Genomic DNA, 15997 nt, shown 5'->3' on the forward strand with positions numbered 1-15997 from the left:
GGCTACTGCACAGGATCAAAATAAGCTGCAGAAAGTTGTGAACTCAGTCAGCTCCATGGTGTGCACTAGCCTCCCCAGTATAAAGGACATCTTCAAGGAGCGATGCCTCAAAAAGGCAGCATCCATCATTAGGGACCCCCATCACCCAGGACACGCCCTCTTCTCACTGTTACCATCGAGGAGGAGGTACAGGAGCCTGAAGGCACACACTCAATGATTCAGGAACGGCTCCTTCCCCTCTGCCATCTGATTTCTGAATGGACATTGAACCCATGAGCTCACTACTTTTTATTTCTATTTTTGCTCTACTTATTTAATATAACTTTTACCTGGGGATGCAGCAGGTGCATGGAAGCCACGATGAGGACTCAAGGAAGACTGCAGCATCCAAGTACCTGCAAAGGGTGAGACTGGCCCTAAAAAGCCAGTTGAATGGGAAGAACAAGATCAGAGCCATCAATACATTCGCCCTACCAGTCATCAGATACCCAGCCGCAAGAGTGTGCTGGCCAAGGAATGAACAGGAAGCCACTGACATCAGGCCCAGAAACTACTAACGTGCATTGAGGATTCCATCCAAAGTCCATTGTTGAACCACTGTACACCTGCCAGAATAAAGGAGGACGGGGACTTGGAAGTGTCAAGGTCACAGTCCAGGAAACATGCATGAGTATGTCAGGAAGATGGCCCTCACGGACAACCTGCAAGGCGATATACCTCAGACAGCAGGCAGGGGACATGGAAATGGAAGTGGGTGAAGCAGAGCCAGAGGCCCAGAGGCCCAGAGGCCATGGCAGGACAAGCCACTGTATGGGATGTCCCATCTCCAGGTATCAGAGGCGGCTGACATAAGAAAGCCCTACTAGTGGCTGGAAATGGCAGGGCTCAGGAACAGCAGAGGTGCTGCTCGTGGCTGCACCAGAACAGGTGCTGAGCAGTAAAAGCAGGGGTCTATCACACCAGACAAGACCCAAGATGCAGACTGTGCAAGGAGTGCTCTGAAACCATCCAGCACATAGTAGCAGGATGCAAGATGCAGGCAGGGACAGCAGACACTGAACAGCACAACCAAACTGTAGGAATCGTGTACAGGAACATCTGCACTGACTATGGATAGGACACTCCCAAATCCAAATGGGAAACACCCGAGAAGGTCATGGAGAATGACAGAGCCATGATCCTGTGGGACTTCCAAATACAGACTGACAAGCAGTTACTGGCCAACCAACCAGACATAGTAATACTGGACAAGTATCAGAAGAAAGCAATCGTAATATAGATGTGGCAATCCTGAATGACAGTAGCATCAGGAAGAAAGAACGAGAAGCTGGAGAAATTCCAGGCTTGAAAGAGCAGATAGAAAGGGTGTGAAAGGTTAAAGCCTGAGTAATCTCACTCGGAGCTGTGACACCTGGACTGGGAGAGTGACTCCAACAAATCCCGGGAACAACATCTCAGGCCTCAGTCCAGAAGAGCACACCACTAGGAACAGCAAGGATACTCAGGCTCCCGGGTCTCTGGTAGAGGACCCGAGATCAAGGGAAAATACACAATCACACCACCCATAAGTGGTGAGAAAAAGAAAAATGTATTTTTTTTAACTGAAATTCAGTTTTTTGGTATTTGTCATGTATTGCATTGTACCCCTGCCGCAAGGTTAACAAGTTTCACGATGTATGCTGGTGATATTAAACCTGATTCTGAGTGTGCAGGTGGAAGAGGTTAGTTTAGTTGGCCATTTGATTAGTAATTTAATTGTTTCAGCACAACGCTGTAGGTTAAGGGCTGTTCCTGTGCTGTACTGCTCTATGTTCTGTGTAAGAGAGAAGAGGACAGTGGATCATGGCAGAAAGGGAAGGTGGAAGGGGGAAGAGACCATTTTATAGCTGCGGGAGCAGTGGTTAACGTGACGCTATTACAGCTTGGGGCGGTGGAGTGTGGAGTTACTTACGGCAATCGCGTTTGGGGTTCAATTCCCAACCGTGCTCTGTAAGGAGTTTGTACGTTCTCCTTGTGAACTGCTTGGATTTCCCCGGAATGCTTCGGTCTCTTCACACGGGGCAAAAGGCATACCGGTTGGTAGGTCAGTAGACCATTGTAAGCTGCCGTGGTCAGGCGAGGGTTAAATCGGTGATGCTGGGTGGCACAGGTCATTGGGTCTGTCTGGAAACCTCCGCCCTGTTGTCTTGTGGAGGTTGGACTACTGGGGCTATTTCAAGAGGACGCAGATAAACTGATAGATCTGGAAATTGAGGGTAGTAGGAAACTAGTGTTTAGGGCAGCAATGAAGGTCCTCCATCTCTGGTGGTGTTCAGGGCTTCCTTCATCATGTCAGTAGCTTCCTCTCGGTTTTCACTACTGTCAGTTATGCAAGTCCCGGGTGGAGACTCAGGAATACCGTCACACTCAGATGCAGAAGGATTCTTGATTGCTGTTCCCATAACGATTTTGTTTGACCAGTTGGGGTAGTTAGCCCTGAGCTGAACCCCTGAATCTGGAGGACCAGTAGAGCACTCTTAGTCTGTCCTCTGCCCTGTGACACTATTGAAAGCCAAAGCCTAAAGCCCCGACTCCCTGACTCCAGCCAGCATATCTCCCCGGGTCACTGAGGCACACAAGCTTCCAAGCCCCACGGTAAGGTTGCGGTTGTCTTGGAGGTTAATCCTCATTACTGAAGCATTAAAGAAAAAAAACACATGGCGCATAGGATCTTGCAAGGATCTAAATGTTTTTGATGTGATCTGTTCAGAATCAATATCTTGCAAGTGGACAGAATTGAGTGCTGTTACTGATTCAGCACAAAACCACATATGTCAGCAATCATTATAATTTTTAATGCTCCATTGGAATTCTTTATTACAATTGTATTGATTACTGCTGCAGATTTTCCTGTCTTGCACTAATCTCCAGGAATCTGCCTGGAATTGGTTCGTGTAGTGTTTTGTGCGGTACTTGAATCAATTTCGGTGTGATGAAAAGCCATGGGAAATCATGGCCTTTAGAAGGAGTTTGGAGTTTTCCCCCACCTTCCTCTTGGTGTCAGACACAAGATATAATACCATAAGACAGAGGAGCAGAATTAGGCCATTCAGCCCATTGAATCTGCTCCATGATTCCATCATGGCTGATTTATTATCCCTTTCAACTCCATTCTCCATAATAGTCATAGTCATACTTTATTGATCCCAGGGGAAATTGGTTTTCGTTACAGTTGCACCATAAATAATTAAATAGTAATAAAAGCATAAATAGCTAAATAGTAATATGTAAATTATGCCAGGAAATAAGTCCAGGACCAGCCTATTGGTTCAGGGTGTCTGACCCTCCAAGGGAGGAGTTGTAAAGTTTGATGGCCACAGGCAGGAATGACTTTCTATGACGCTCTGTGTTGCATCTCGGTGGAATGAGTCTCTGGCTGAATGTACTCCTGTGCCCACCCAGTACATTATGTAGTGGATGGGAGACATTGTCCAAGATGGCATGCAACTTGGACAGCATCCTCTTTTCAGACACCACCGTCAGAGAGTCCAGTTCCATCCCCACAACATCACTGGCCTTACGAATGAGTTTGTTGTTTCTGTTGGTGTCTGCTACCCTCAATCTTTCACACCCTAATCAAGAACATATCATCAAATGTTTTAAATATACCCAATGATTTGGCCTCCACAGGCATCCAATTCAGCATCCTCGAGCTAAAGAAATTCCTCCTCATCTTTACTAAAAGAAGTAATCAGACACAGCATCATGTGATCTATTGAATCGAATCCCAGTCTGATGAAGGGTCTTGACCTGAAATGACATCTGTCTATCTCCTTCCACGGATGCCTTCTGATCCGCTGATGTCCTCCAGTGTCACTTCTGCCATCCCATGATTACGTTGGATGACAAATTGTTTTGAAACTGTTGCCTCCTCAGATTTTTTTTGGTTTATGATAGACCGCTTGAAGCCGAACACAAACATAATTTCAGGCTACTTGTATATGGAGAAATTTGGAGAGACAATAAATTACCTTTTATTGAATATAATGTGTTTCGTGGCATAATGGTGCTGATGCTTTGCAATAGTTCAACTAAGCTAAAAATGTTCTGTTGATGATTTTCATTTGTATGCAGTGTCAGAAGCTTCTCATTTAAGTGTCCAACAATAATCAGCCAGTATTGATGGATTCCAGTTGCCCTGATGCCCCTGCCCATTCACCTCCTCCGTTACCTCCATCAGGGCCCCAAACAGTCCCACCAGGTGAGGCAACACTTCACCTGCGAATCTGCTCAGGTCATCCATTGCGTCTGGTGAGGCCTGTTGTAAATTGGGGGACCACCTCGTCAAGCACCTCCAGCACATCCACTGCAAGCGGGACTTCCTGTGGCCAAAGATTTTAATTCCCATTTCCAGTCTCACATGTTGGTCTATGGCTTCCTCTTGTGCCAAGATGAGGCCAACCTCAAGGCAGAGGAACAACACCTAGTATTCTATCTGGGTGGTCTCCAACCTGATGGTATCAATATTGATTTCTCCTGGTAAACAGATTCTCCCCAACCCCTTCCTGTATTCCCCACTCTGACCTTGCCTACCTATTACTTCCACTGGGTCCCCTCCTCCTTCTCTTTCCCCTTGGTCCACTCTCCTCTCTTATCAGATACCTTCTTCTCCAGCCCTTGACCTTTCCCACCCATCTGGCTTCACCCATCACCTTGGTGCAATCCTCCTTCCCCTCCCCCCACCTTTTTATTCTGACATCTTCCCCCTTCCTTCTCAGTCTTGAAAAAGGATCTTGGCCCGAAACATTGTCTAACTATTCATTTCCATAGATGTGCCTGACCTGCCGAATTCCTCCAGAATTTTATGTGTGTGTTGCTATATATAGCTAGGGTGCCTAAGACTTTTGCACAATACTGTAGTAATTTTATGTATTGAAGTGCACTGCTGCTGCAAAAACGAAAAACAAATTTCATGACAACCCACACAAAATGCTGGAGGAACTCGGAAGGCCAGGCAGTATCTATGGAAAAGAGGACAGTCGACATTTCAGGCTGAGACCCTTCAGCAGGACACAAATTTCTCTTGTTTCAAATTTCATGACATATGTGAGTGATGATAAACCTGATTCTGATCTGGGTCTCTATTGTGGACTGAGAGTGGGAAGCGGGCAGGGAGAAGGGAATCATAGTTGAGAAAATGGGAAGGGAGAGGGAGGGAGTGGGGGGCACCAGAGAGACATTCAGTCAGTTCAGATTGGCAGCAATATCTCCTCCACAATCTCCATCAGCACAGGTGCACCACTGGACTATGTGCTTAGCCCCCTGCTCTACTCACTTTACACCCATGAATGTGTTGCTGAGTACAGTTCCAATGCCAAATTCAAGATTGCTGATGACACCACTGTTGTGGTTTGAATCAAAGTTGGTGATGAATCAGTATACAGGAGGGAGATTGAAAATCTGGCTGAGTGGTGCCATAACAACAACAGAGCAAGACCGAGGAGCTGATTATTGACTTCAGGAGGAAAACAAAGCTTTATGAACTAGTCCTCATTGGAGGGTCAGAGGTAGAGAGGTCAGAGGCAACTTTAAATTCCTGGGTGTTACTATTTCAGACGACCTGTCCTGGGCCCAGCACGAGAGTGCAATTGCGAACAAAACATGGCAGCGCCTCTACTTCCTTAGGAATCTGCGGAGATTCAGCATGATATCTAAAACTTTGACAAACTTCTATAGATGTGTATTGGAGAGTATATTGCATCACGACCTGGTATGGAAATACCAAGGCCTTAAAATGGAGGATTTGACCAAGTACATCACAGGTGAAGCCCTCCCAACCTTTGAGCACATCTACATGAATCCCTGTATCCATCCAGGGGGTCAGTGTGGACATGGTGGAGGATTACAAAATACCTAGGGATACGAATCGACAATAAACTGGACTGGTCAAAGAACACTGAGGCTGTCTACAAGAAGGGTCAGAGCCATCTCTATTTCCTGAGGAGACTGAGGTCCTTTAGCATCTGCCGGACGATGCTGAGGATGTTCTACGAGTCTGTGGTGGCCAGTGCAATCATGTTTGCTGTTGTGTGCTGGGGCAGCAGGCTGAGGGTAGCAGACACCAACAGAATCAACAAACTCATTCGTAAGGCCAGTGATGTTGTGGGGATGGAACTGGACTCTCTGACGGTGGTGTCTGAAAAGAGGATGCTGTCCAAGTTGCATGCCATCTTGGACAATGTCTCCCATCCACTACATAATGTACTGGTTGGACGCAGGAGTACATTCAGCCAGAGACTCATTCCACTGAGATGCAACACAGAGTGTCATAGGAAGTCATTCCTGTCTGTGACCATCAAACTTTACAACTCCTCCCTTGGAGGGTCAGACATCCTGAGCCAATAGGCTGGTCCTGGACTTATTTCATAATTTACTGGCATAATTTACATATTACTATTTAACTATTTATGGTTTTAATAAATATTTATTTAATAAATAATAAATAGTAATATTATTTATGGTGCAACTGTAACGAAAACCAATTTCCCCCAGGATCAATAAAGTATGACTATGACTATGTTGTAGGAAAGCAGCATCCATCATCAAAGATCCTCACCACCAAGGTCATGGTCACTTCCCCATCCATTGAGATGTTCACTTCCCCATCCATTGAGATGTTCCCACAACCAATGATCTCACTTTAAGGACTCTTTATCTCATTATCTCATTATTTATTGCTATTTATTTATATTTGCATTTGCACAGTTTGTTGTCTTCTGCACTCTGGTTGATCTTTCATTGATCCTGTTTTAGTTTCTACTCTATAGATTTGCTGAGTATGTCCACAAGGAAATGAATTCTCTGGTCAATGAAGCAGTGGAGGCTTCCTCAGTAAATATATTTAAGACAAGGTTGGATAGATTTCTGCATAGTAGGGGAATTAAGGGTTATGGGGAAAAGGCAGGTAGGTGGAGATGAGTCCATGGTCAGATCAGCCATGATTTTATTGAATGGTGGAGCAGGATCGACGGCCAGATGGCTGACTCCTGCTCCTATTTCTTATGTTCTTATATATTCTTAATCTCTGAATCATATATGGTGACATGTATGTACTTTGACAATAAATTTACTTTGAACTTTGTACTGATCAATAAACCGATTGTTTGGAATCAAATGACCTTGTCTCAGGGCTGGGTGTGTCTGTACCCGTGCCACACCCTCCTTGCCCTGGCACTCCTCCTCTGCCACCTGTCCTACATGCCTTCCACTGCACTCCACCCTGGCTATGCCCAACATCCTTTGCTTCTGCCAGGTTTACAAACACGCTGTCCACTCCACGTTGACGAATACAGTACCCTGCAAGTCATAGCTGCCCTAGTAATGTACATGTACCTAAGACTTTTTGTACTGTACTTTGATAATAAATTCACCTTGCTTTGAACTTTGAATGCTCGCGAGAGAACGAATCTCAGGGTGGTATATGGTAACAGGTAGGCACTTTGATAGTAAATTCACTTTGCTGTTGAGTCAGATTACTGGGTAAATGTTTTCTCCATTTACTCTGAAACGGGCTGATCTATTTTCCAGAGAGGTCTAAAGTGAGATGCCAGGAAGACAGAGCCCAAGCGTTGGCACAAACCAGGAAGACAACGGACTCCATCATTGTCCCTGAATGTAATGAGGATGGCACCTTTGCACAGGTAATGTGGACAATCACTGCACTGAAGTGACGTAGAGGAAACACAGGATTACAGAAATACTTTTAGCAGGGTTATTTTTGTTATTGATATTTTGTGTATCGATGAATGTTAAACTATGAAATGCGGTTACTGGAACATCATCGGAACCAGAATCAGCGGTGTACGTCATGAAATTTGTTGTTGTACATTGCGGTACATAATACAAACTGTCAATTACAATTAATATACATACATGAAATAAGTAGTGCAAAAGTAGTGAGGTAGTGTTCATGGGTTCAACGTCCGTTCAGAAATCTGATGGCAGAGGGGAAGAAGCTGTTCCTGAATCACTGAGTGTGTGCCTTCAGGCTCCTGTACCTCCTCCCTGATGGTAGCAATGAGAAGAGGGCATGTCCTGGGTGATGGAGGTCCTTAATGATGGATGCTGCCTTTTTGAGGCACCGCTCCTTGAAGATGTGTTGGCTATTTCGAAGGCTAGTGCCCATGATGAAGCTGACTAAGTTTACATCTCTCTGCAGCTTGCTTCGAACCAGTGTGGATAACTTCATTCACCACAATGAGCCTCAGGTCCCACACCACCAGGTTCAGGAACAGTTATTACCCCACAACCATCAGGCTCCTGAACCAGTGTGGATAACTTCATTCACCACAATGAGCCTCAGGTCCCACACCACCAGGTTCAGGAACAGTTATTACCCCACAACCATCAGGCTCCTGAACCAGTGTGGATAACTTCACTCACCACAATGAGCCTCAGGTCCCACACCACCAGGTTCAAGAACAGTTATTAACCCTCAACCATCAGGCTCTTGAACAAAAGGGGATAACTACACTCACTTGCCCCATCATTGAAATGTTTCCACAATCAATGATCTCACTTTATCTCCTACTCTCATTATTTATTGCTATTTATTTATATTTGCATTTGCACAGTGTGATATCTTCTGCACTCTGGTTGATCTTTCACTGGTCCCGTTGGAATCAGAATCAGGTTTATTATCACCGACATGTGTCGTGAAATTTGTTAGCTTAGCAGCAGCAGTTCAATGCAATACATGATAGTATAGAAATAAAAAAAATTAAGTCAATTACAGTAAGTACATATGTTTATATTAAATAAACAAATAATAGTGCAAAACAAGAAATAATTTATATTAAAGGAAAAATGAGATAGTTCATGGGTTCAATGTCCATTTAGGAATCGGATGGCAGAGGGGAAGAAGCTGTTCCTGAATCGCTGAGTGTGTGCCTTCAGGCTCCTGTACCTCCTCCCTGATGGTAGCAATGAGAACAAGACATGTCCTGGGTCATGGGGGTCCTCAATGATGGATGCCTCACTGTTTAAAGATGTTGTGGATGCTATATAGGCTAAAGCCCATGATGGAGATAACTGAGTTCACAACTTTCTGCAGCTTATTTCAATCCCGTGCAGTGGCCTCTCGCCCCAGACCAGACGGTGATACAGTCAGTTAGAACGCTCTCCACGGTGCGTCTGTAGAAATTAGCCGCTGTCATGTTGTCTTTGGAATTGCAGCAATATTAAAACTGGAACTCCCCAATGCCCACATGGTCACGGGGAGAATGTACAAACTTGCCAACGCCCATGTAGTGACGGGGAGAATGAACAAACTCCCCAACGCCCACGTGGTGATGGGGAGAACGAACAAACTCCCCAATGCCCACGTAGTGACAGGGAGAACGTACAAATTCGCCAACACCCACATGGTGACGGGGAGGACGTACAAACTCCCCAACGCCCACGTGGTCACGGGGAGAATGTACAAACTTGCCAACGCCCACGTAGTGATGGGGAGAACATACAAACTCGCCAACACCCATGTGGTGACGGGGAGAACGTACAAACTCCCCAACGCCCACGTGGTCACGGGGACAATGTACAAACTCGCCAACACCCGCGTGGTCACGGGGAGAATGTACAAACTCGCCAATGCCCACGTAGTGACGGGGAGAATATACAAACTCGCCAACACCTGCGTGGTCACGGGGAGAATATACACAACTGCTTACAGTGGTTGGATTTGAAACCTGATTTCTGACACTGTAAAGGGTTATACTAGGCTGCACTGGCCTAGATATCCTGGTGTATGATCTCGTATCCCTATGATACAATGAACCCAACAGATAAACCTGACCTCTCACTCAGCTTTGAGCCAGTGGAGTGGTACAAGTAAGGGCGGTTCCTAACAAGATGAAAAAAAACTGCTGAGGTTATAACCTGCTCCCAAGGATCAATCTCAGCCTTCCTTCCCACATAGCCTTCCATCTTTCAATCATCCATGTGTTTATCTACGAGTTTCTTACATGTCAGTAATGTACCTACCTCTACCACTTGCTGTGTTTTTAAAACAAAATTTGCCTCTGACAGAACCCTCTATACTTTCCTCTAATCACCTTAAAATTATATTAAGATGATTGGAGGAAATTAGCTATTTCCCCCCTGGGAAAAAGTTTCTGGCTGTCCACTCGATCTCTGCCTCTTATCATCTTATGGTGGTTGTCCTTCATGTCTGACCATGACAGGAAACCTGTGCGGGAGAGTTTTTGAAGTGGAAAAGCTTTGCACTGGGAGAGTTCCACTCTCTTGACTTCAGAAGTGCAGAAACAAGCATCACAACTGGGGCCTTCCCTGCCTCAGCGGATGACAGTGATGCTACGCCCTTCACTCTCCATGGAGCAGAACAGAACCGCCTTCCTGGCCATTGGATCTCATCTGCCCAGTCTGTCAGAGCTGACTTTGCTGGGACAGGCATGTTCTTATCTCACAGGGTATGAGGTTTGCCAGCTACCCTCACCCGTTGCAGCAGTGTACCAGGGGTCAAGGGTGAGTGAGCTGTCCTGGAATGGACATGACAGGCCCCTTCACCAGAGGTGCTCCCCCTCCCTGGACACCCCATGAACTCCTATCATTCTGATCTGTGTATCTTATCATCTTGCACACCTCTATCAAGTCACCTCTCATCCTGCTTCACTCCAAAGAGAAAATCCTGAGCTCTCTCAACCTCTCCTCATAAGTCATGCTCTCTAATCTGGGCAGCGTCCCGGTAAATCTCTTCTGCACCCTCTCTAAAGCTTCCACATCCTTCCTATGATGAGGTGTCCAGAACTGAACACAATATTCCAAGTGTGGTCCAACCAGCGTTTTATAGAGCGGCAGCATTATCTCATAGATCTTGAGCTCAGTCCTCAGACTAATAAAAGCCAGCACACCACACCAGCCTTAACAACCATTTTAAAAATCTAAGATAACCATTGGCTGATATTTGTAAACATGAGGAAGACTGTCGATGCTGGATATTCAAAGCAACACACACACACACACACACACACACACACACAATGCTGGAGGAAGTCAGTAGGTCAGACAGCATCTTTGGAAAGTTCAGGGTGAATCCCTTCTTCAGGACTGAGAAGAAAGGGAGAAGATGCCAGAATAAAAAGGTGGGGGGAAGGAGGCTAGCCGGAAGGTGATAGGTGAAGCCAGGTGGGTGGGAAAGGTCAAGGGCTGGAGAAGAAAGAATCTGATAGGACAGGAGAGTGGACCTTCCAGTAAGATAAAGGGAAGGAAGAGGGGAGTAAAGAGAAGGTAATAGGCAGGTGAGAAGAAATGAAAGGTCCGAGTGGGGAATAGAGGAGTGCGGGGGGGGGGGGGGGAGGTGCAGAAGATTTGTTCGGGCTGCATCCATGAAAATGAATGACCAATTGACATTTCAGGCCTGAGAAGGAAGGGAGAAGACATCAGAATAAAAAGGTGGGGTGTGGTGAGAAGGAGGCTAGCTGGAAGGTGACAGGTGAAGCCAGGTGGGTGGGAAAGGTCAAGGGCTGGAGAAGAAGGAATCTGGAGAGTGGACCGTAGAGGAAAGTAAAGGGGGGGGGGGACCCAGGGGAGGTGATAGGCAGGTGAGAAGTGGTGAGAGGCCAGAGTGGGGAATAGAAGAAGGGGGGAGGTGGAGGGAAACTTTTTTTACTGGAAGGAGAAATTGATATTGTGGTGAGCATATTGTGGTGGTCCATAATGACAGACGAGGAAGCTCTTTAACTCAACACCAATTTTATTGTGATGGACACAAAACAGACTAGACACCATGACCCGGAGGGTGAACCCCCCCAAGTCTCATATGGATGGTGGAGGTGACCATCACACACTCCGGTTACAGTCAGGGTGGCCCTCAAACACACAAGTAAATAACTGTAAAACCCAAGCTAAAATGTAACAATAAATGAACTGGAACTTCCCACCATAATCCCACAAAAGCATTTTAACACAAGAACACTAGACAGTACTGGTCATTAGAAACGCAGGGGCAGGCTGTCGACCATGCTCCCACCCAGAACGTCACAATATTAATGCCATCAGACTGGAGGCTCCTCCAACCTGAGGCTGACCTCATCTGGGGTTGATACTCGTTTTCTTGCCAGCAGTGAGAACTTTTCATTCACTTGAAGTCCTTCAGTTTCTCCTGTAAACATAATACTGGTGTTTGTGAGATGGTTTGTTAATATGGGAGGAATGCTGGTTGATGGGTGGAGTAAGATAACTTCCACCAAACAATGGCATCAAGTCCTGGAATGAACTTAGTCTTTGGGGGGGATGAGCTCATCGAAGAACCTGAAAGGCATGAGGCGATTCACTGTCCAGAGGCTGTGCAATGATGTCCTTAAGAGCTGGAAATGCTTTGATAGTTTGCTTAGTTTTTGAATAGCTTTTTCCATTGACTGAGAAACACTAAGACCATACGAAATAGCAGCAGAACTAATCCATTTGGCCCATCGAGCCTGCTCCGCCATTTCATCATCGATGATCCATTTCCCTTTCAGCCCCAGTCTCTTGCCTTCTCCCTGTGTTCCTTTGTACCCTGACTAATCAAAAATCTATCAACCTCTGCATTAAATATACCCAATGACTTGGCCTCCACAGTCACCCGTGGCAATGAATTCCACAGATTCACCATTTTCCAGCTAAAAAAGTTCCTCCTCATTTCTGTTCTGAAAAGGATGCCCTTGTATTCTGATGCTATGTTCCCTGGTCTTAGACCCCTTTCCCATTCGAAGCATCCTCTCTACATCCAGTCTATCGAGGCCTTTCAACCTTTGATAGGTTTCAGTGAAATACCCCACCTCATTCTTCTGAATTCCAGTGAGTACTGGCTCAGAGTCAACAAATGCTCTTCATATGACAAGCCTTTCAATCCTGGAATCACTTTCATGAGCCTCCTTTGAACCAGCTCCAATTTCAGCACATCCTTTCTTAGATATGCTGCCCAAAACTGCTCATAACACTTCAAATGAGACCTCACCAGTGCTTTATAAAGCCTCAACATTACATCCTTGCTTTTATTTTCTAGGAATCAAGTGATACACCCAGAATCTAAAGCACAAGGCACTCAGACTCTTCTCAAGCTTCCAGCTGGGTACAGGCGTCAATTTTAATGGACATTTCAATGACAAACTCTGCCATAAACTGCCAAAGCCTTTGGTGCGGCACAGTAGTCTTGGCTTTTGGGACCACCTGGTGAAGGAAGCCATTGAAATAAAACTAGAGAATAAGAATTTTAATAAAGATGAAGGTCTCACCCTAAGTAAGAACTGGAATACAATTTTAAAAAGATGGGGCAGCGGAAACCTGATTGGATGAGGACTAACCAATCGGGAGGGACAGACGACTGGAGTTGAGTATATATACCACCAGACTATGATGATTAAAGAAGAGGAAGTACTGGCACTTTAAAGGAGTATAAAAGTGGATAAGTCTCTGGGTCCTGACAGGCTTTTCCCTAGGACCTTGAGGGAAGTCAGTGTGGAAATAGCAGGGGCTGTGACAGAAATATTTCAAATGTCATTAGAAACGGGGATGGTGCTGGAGGATTGGTGTATTGCTCATGTTGTTCCATTGTTTAAAAAGGGTTCTAAGAGTAAACTTAGCAATTATCGGCCTGTGAGTTTGACATCAGTGGTGAGTAAATTGATGGAAAGTATTCTTAGAGATGGTATATATAATTATCTGGATAGACAGGGTCTGATTAGGAGCAGTCAACATGCGTGGAAGGTCATGTTTGACAAATCTTATTGAATTCTTTGATGAGGTTACTAGGAAAGTTGACAAGGGTAAAGCGGTGGATGTTGTCTATATGGACTTCAGTAAGGCCTTTGACAAGGTTCCACATGGAAGGTTAGTTAGGAAGGTTCAATTGTTAGGTATTAATATTGAAGTAGTAAAATGGATTCAGCAGTGGCTGGATGGGAGACACCAGAGAGTGGTGGTGGATAACTGTTTGTCAGATTGGAGGCCAGTGACTAGTGGTGAGCCTCACGGATCTGTACTGGGTCCAATGTTGTTTGTCATATATATTAATGATCTGGATGATGGGGTGGTAAATTGGATTAGAAAGTATGCAGATGATACTAAGATAGGTGGAGTTGTGGATAATAAAGTAGGTTTTCAAAGCTTGCAGAAAGATTTAGGCCAGTTAGAAGAGTGGGCTGAAAGATGGCAGATGGAGTTTAATGCTGATAAATGTGAGGTGCTACATTTTGGTAGGACTAATCAAAATAGGACATACATGGTAAATGGTAGGGCATTGAAGAATGCAGTAGAACAGAGGGATCTAGGAATAATGGTGCATAGTTCCCTGAAGGTAGAATCTCATGTGGATAGGGTGGTGAAGAAAGCTTTTGGTATGCTGGCCTTTATAAATCAGAGCATTGAGTATAGGAGTTGGGATGTAATGTTGAAATTGTACAAGGCATTGGTGAGGCCAAATTTGGAGTATTGTGTACAGTTCTGGTCACCGAATTATAGGAAAGATGTCAACAAAATAGAGAGAGTACAGAGACGGTTTACTAGAATGTTACCTGGGTTTCATCTCCTAAGTTACAGAGAAAGGTTGAATAAGTTGGGTCTTTATTCTTTGGAGCGTAGAAGGTTGAGGGGGGACTTGATAGAGGTATTTAAAATTACGAGGGGGATAGATAGAGTTGACATGGATAGGCTTTTTCCATTGAGAGTGGGGGAGATTCAAACAAGAGGACATGAGTTGAGAGTTAAAGGGCAAAAGTGAGGGGATCTTCTTTACTCAGAGAGTGGTAGCTGTGTGGAACGAGCTTCCAACAGAAGTGGTTGAGGCAGGTTCGATGTTGTCATTTAAAGTTAAATTGGATAGCTATATGGACAGGAAAGGAATGGAGGGTTATGGGCTGAGTGCAGGTCAATGGGACTAGGTGAGAGTAAGAGTTTGGCCCGAACTAGACTGGCCGAGATGGCCTGTCTCTGTGCTGTAATTGTTATATGGTTATAGATATGCCTAGGCATCATCCCTGATCAAGATTGTCACCAAAACATCAGGTAAAACCAACACCTGTACCTGGCTGGAAGCCTAACAAGAGAGTATATGTCATATACACCGGGAAAGCACAAGATCTCTTTTCAGAAGACACTGTCGAAGGTCAAAGAAAAGGAAAAATTGCTAAAGTTGTTCCAAGCATGCGGTACTTGCTTGTCTGAACAAAAAAAATCCAAGAGAGGGTAAAATAAATCAAGAAATAATTAGGGCAGCATTTTGCTGTCTACGTGTTTCAAATGATTTCTGTTTAGGGGCGATAACGTTAACGTTTTTTTCTTGTGCCCTTGGCTCCTCATGGAGCATAGGCCGTTGATGACCTCCTGTCTTCATCGTCCAAAGTCGACGGTATGGTTGGAGATCATCAGTGTTTCTGTAATCCATTGTATCTGCTGTTCAGGGGAGTGGCCTACAGCAGATCCCTGTTGGCCGGCCTTACCCACTTCCACCTCTCACAAAGGGGACACTGAGGGGCACCATGGTAACATCACAGCTATTGTACCTCAGGGTGCCAGAGTTCAGAGTTCAATTCTGGATGTCTGTAAGGAGTTTGTACATTCTCCCTGTGAACGCGTGGGCTTCCGGTTTCCTCTCATATTCCAAAGATGTACCACTTAGTCGGTTAATCAGTGATGGTAAATTGTCCTGTGTGCTTGCGGTGTGGCTCGGAAGGGCAGAGGGGCCGGTTCCTGCCAACGCACATGATGCATGCAAGCTTGGTTTCAACGTTTAAGAGAAGTTTGGATAGGTACATAGTTTAATGCAGTGGTCCCCATCCTCCAGGCTGCAGACCGATACCGATCCGTGAAGCACGCAGGGATCCAGCGGTAGCCGGGACGCACCCAGCACATCTTTAAGAAAAAAGCTGAAATAAACAAGCTCATTAATTAGGTGCTGCCCGGCACATAAATGTCGGCCCAGATCAGAGGCGACACAATCGGCGATCGGGCGGCACCTAATTAA

The 15997-nt window shown here is 45.4% G+C and overlaps 1 protein-coding gene across 1 annotated transcript in view; it reads left to right on the forward strand.

Moving 5' to 3' along the window:
- Positions 1–15997, forward strand: part of LOC134355109 (SPARC-related modular calcium-binding protein 1-like) — a 192711-nt gene that overhangs the window by 62165 nt on the left and 114549 nt on the right. Inside the window, exon 3 of the mRNA XM_063064856.1 lies at positions 7567–7679. Coding sequence (XP_062920926.1) covers positions 7567–7679 — 113 coding nt within the window. The remainder of the gene's footprint in view (positions 1–7566; positions 7680–15997) is intronic.

This window comes from Mobula hypostoma, chromosome 12, assembly GCF_963921235.1.
Source record: "Mobula hypostoma chromosome 12, sMobHyp1.1, whole genome shotgun sequence".
Classification (NCBI taxonomy): Eukaryota; Metazoa; Chordata; class Chondrichthyes; order Myliobatiformes; family Myliobatidae; genus Mobula; species Mobula hypostoma.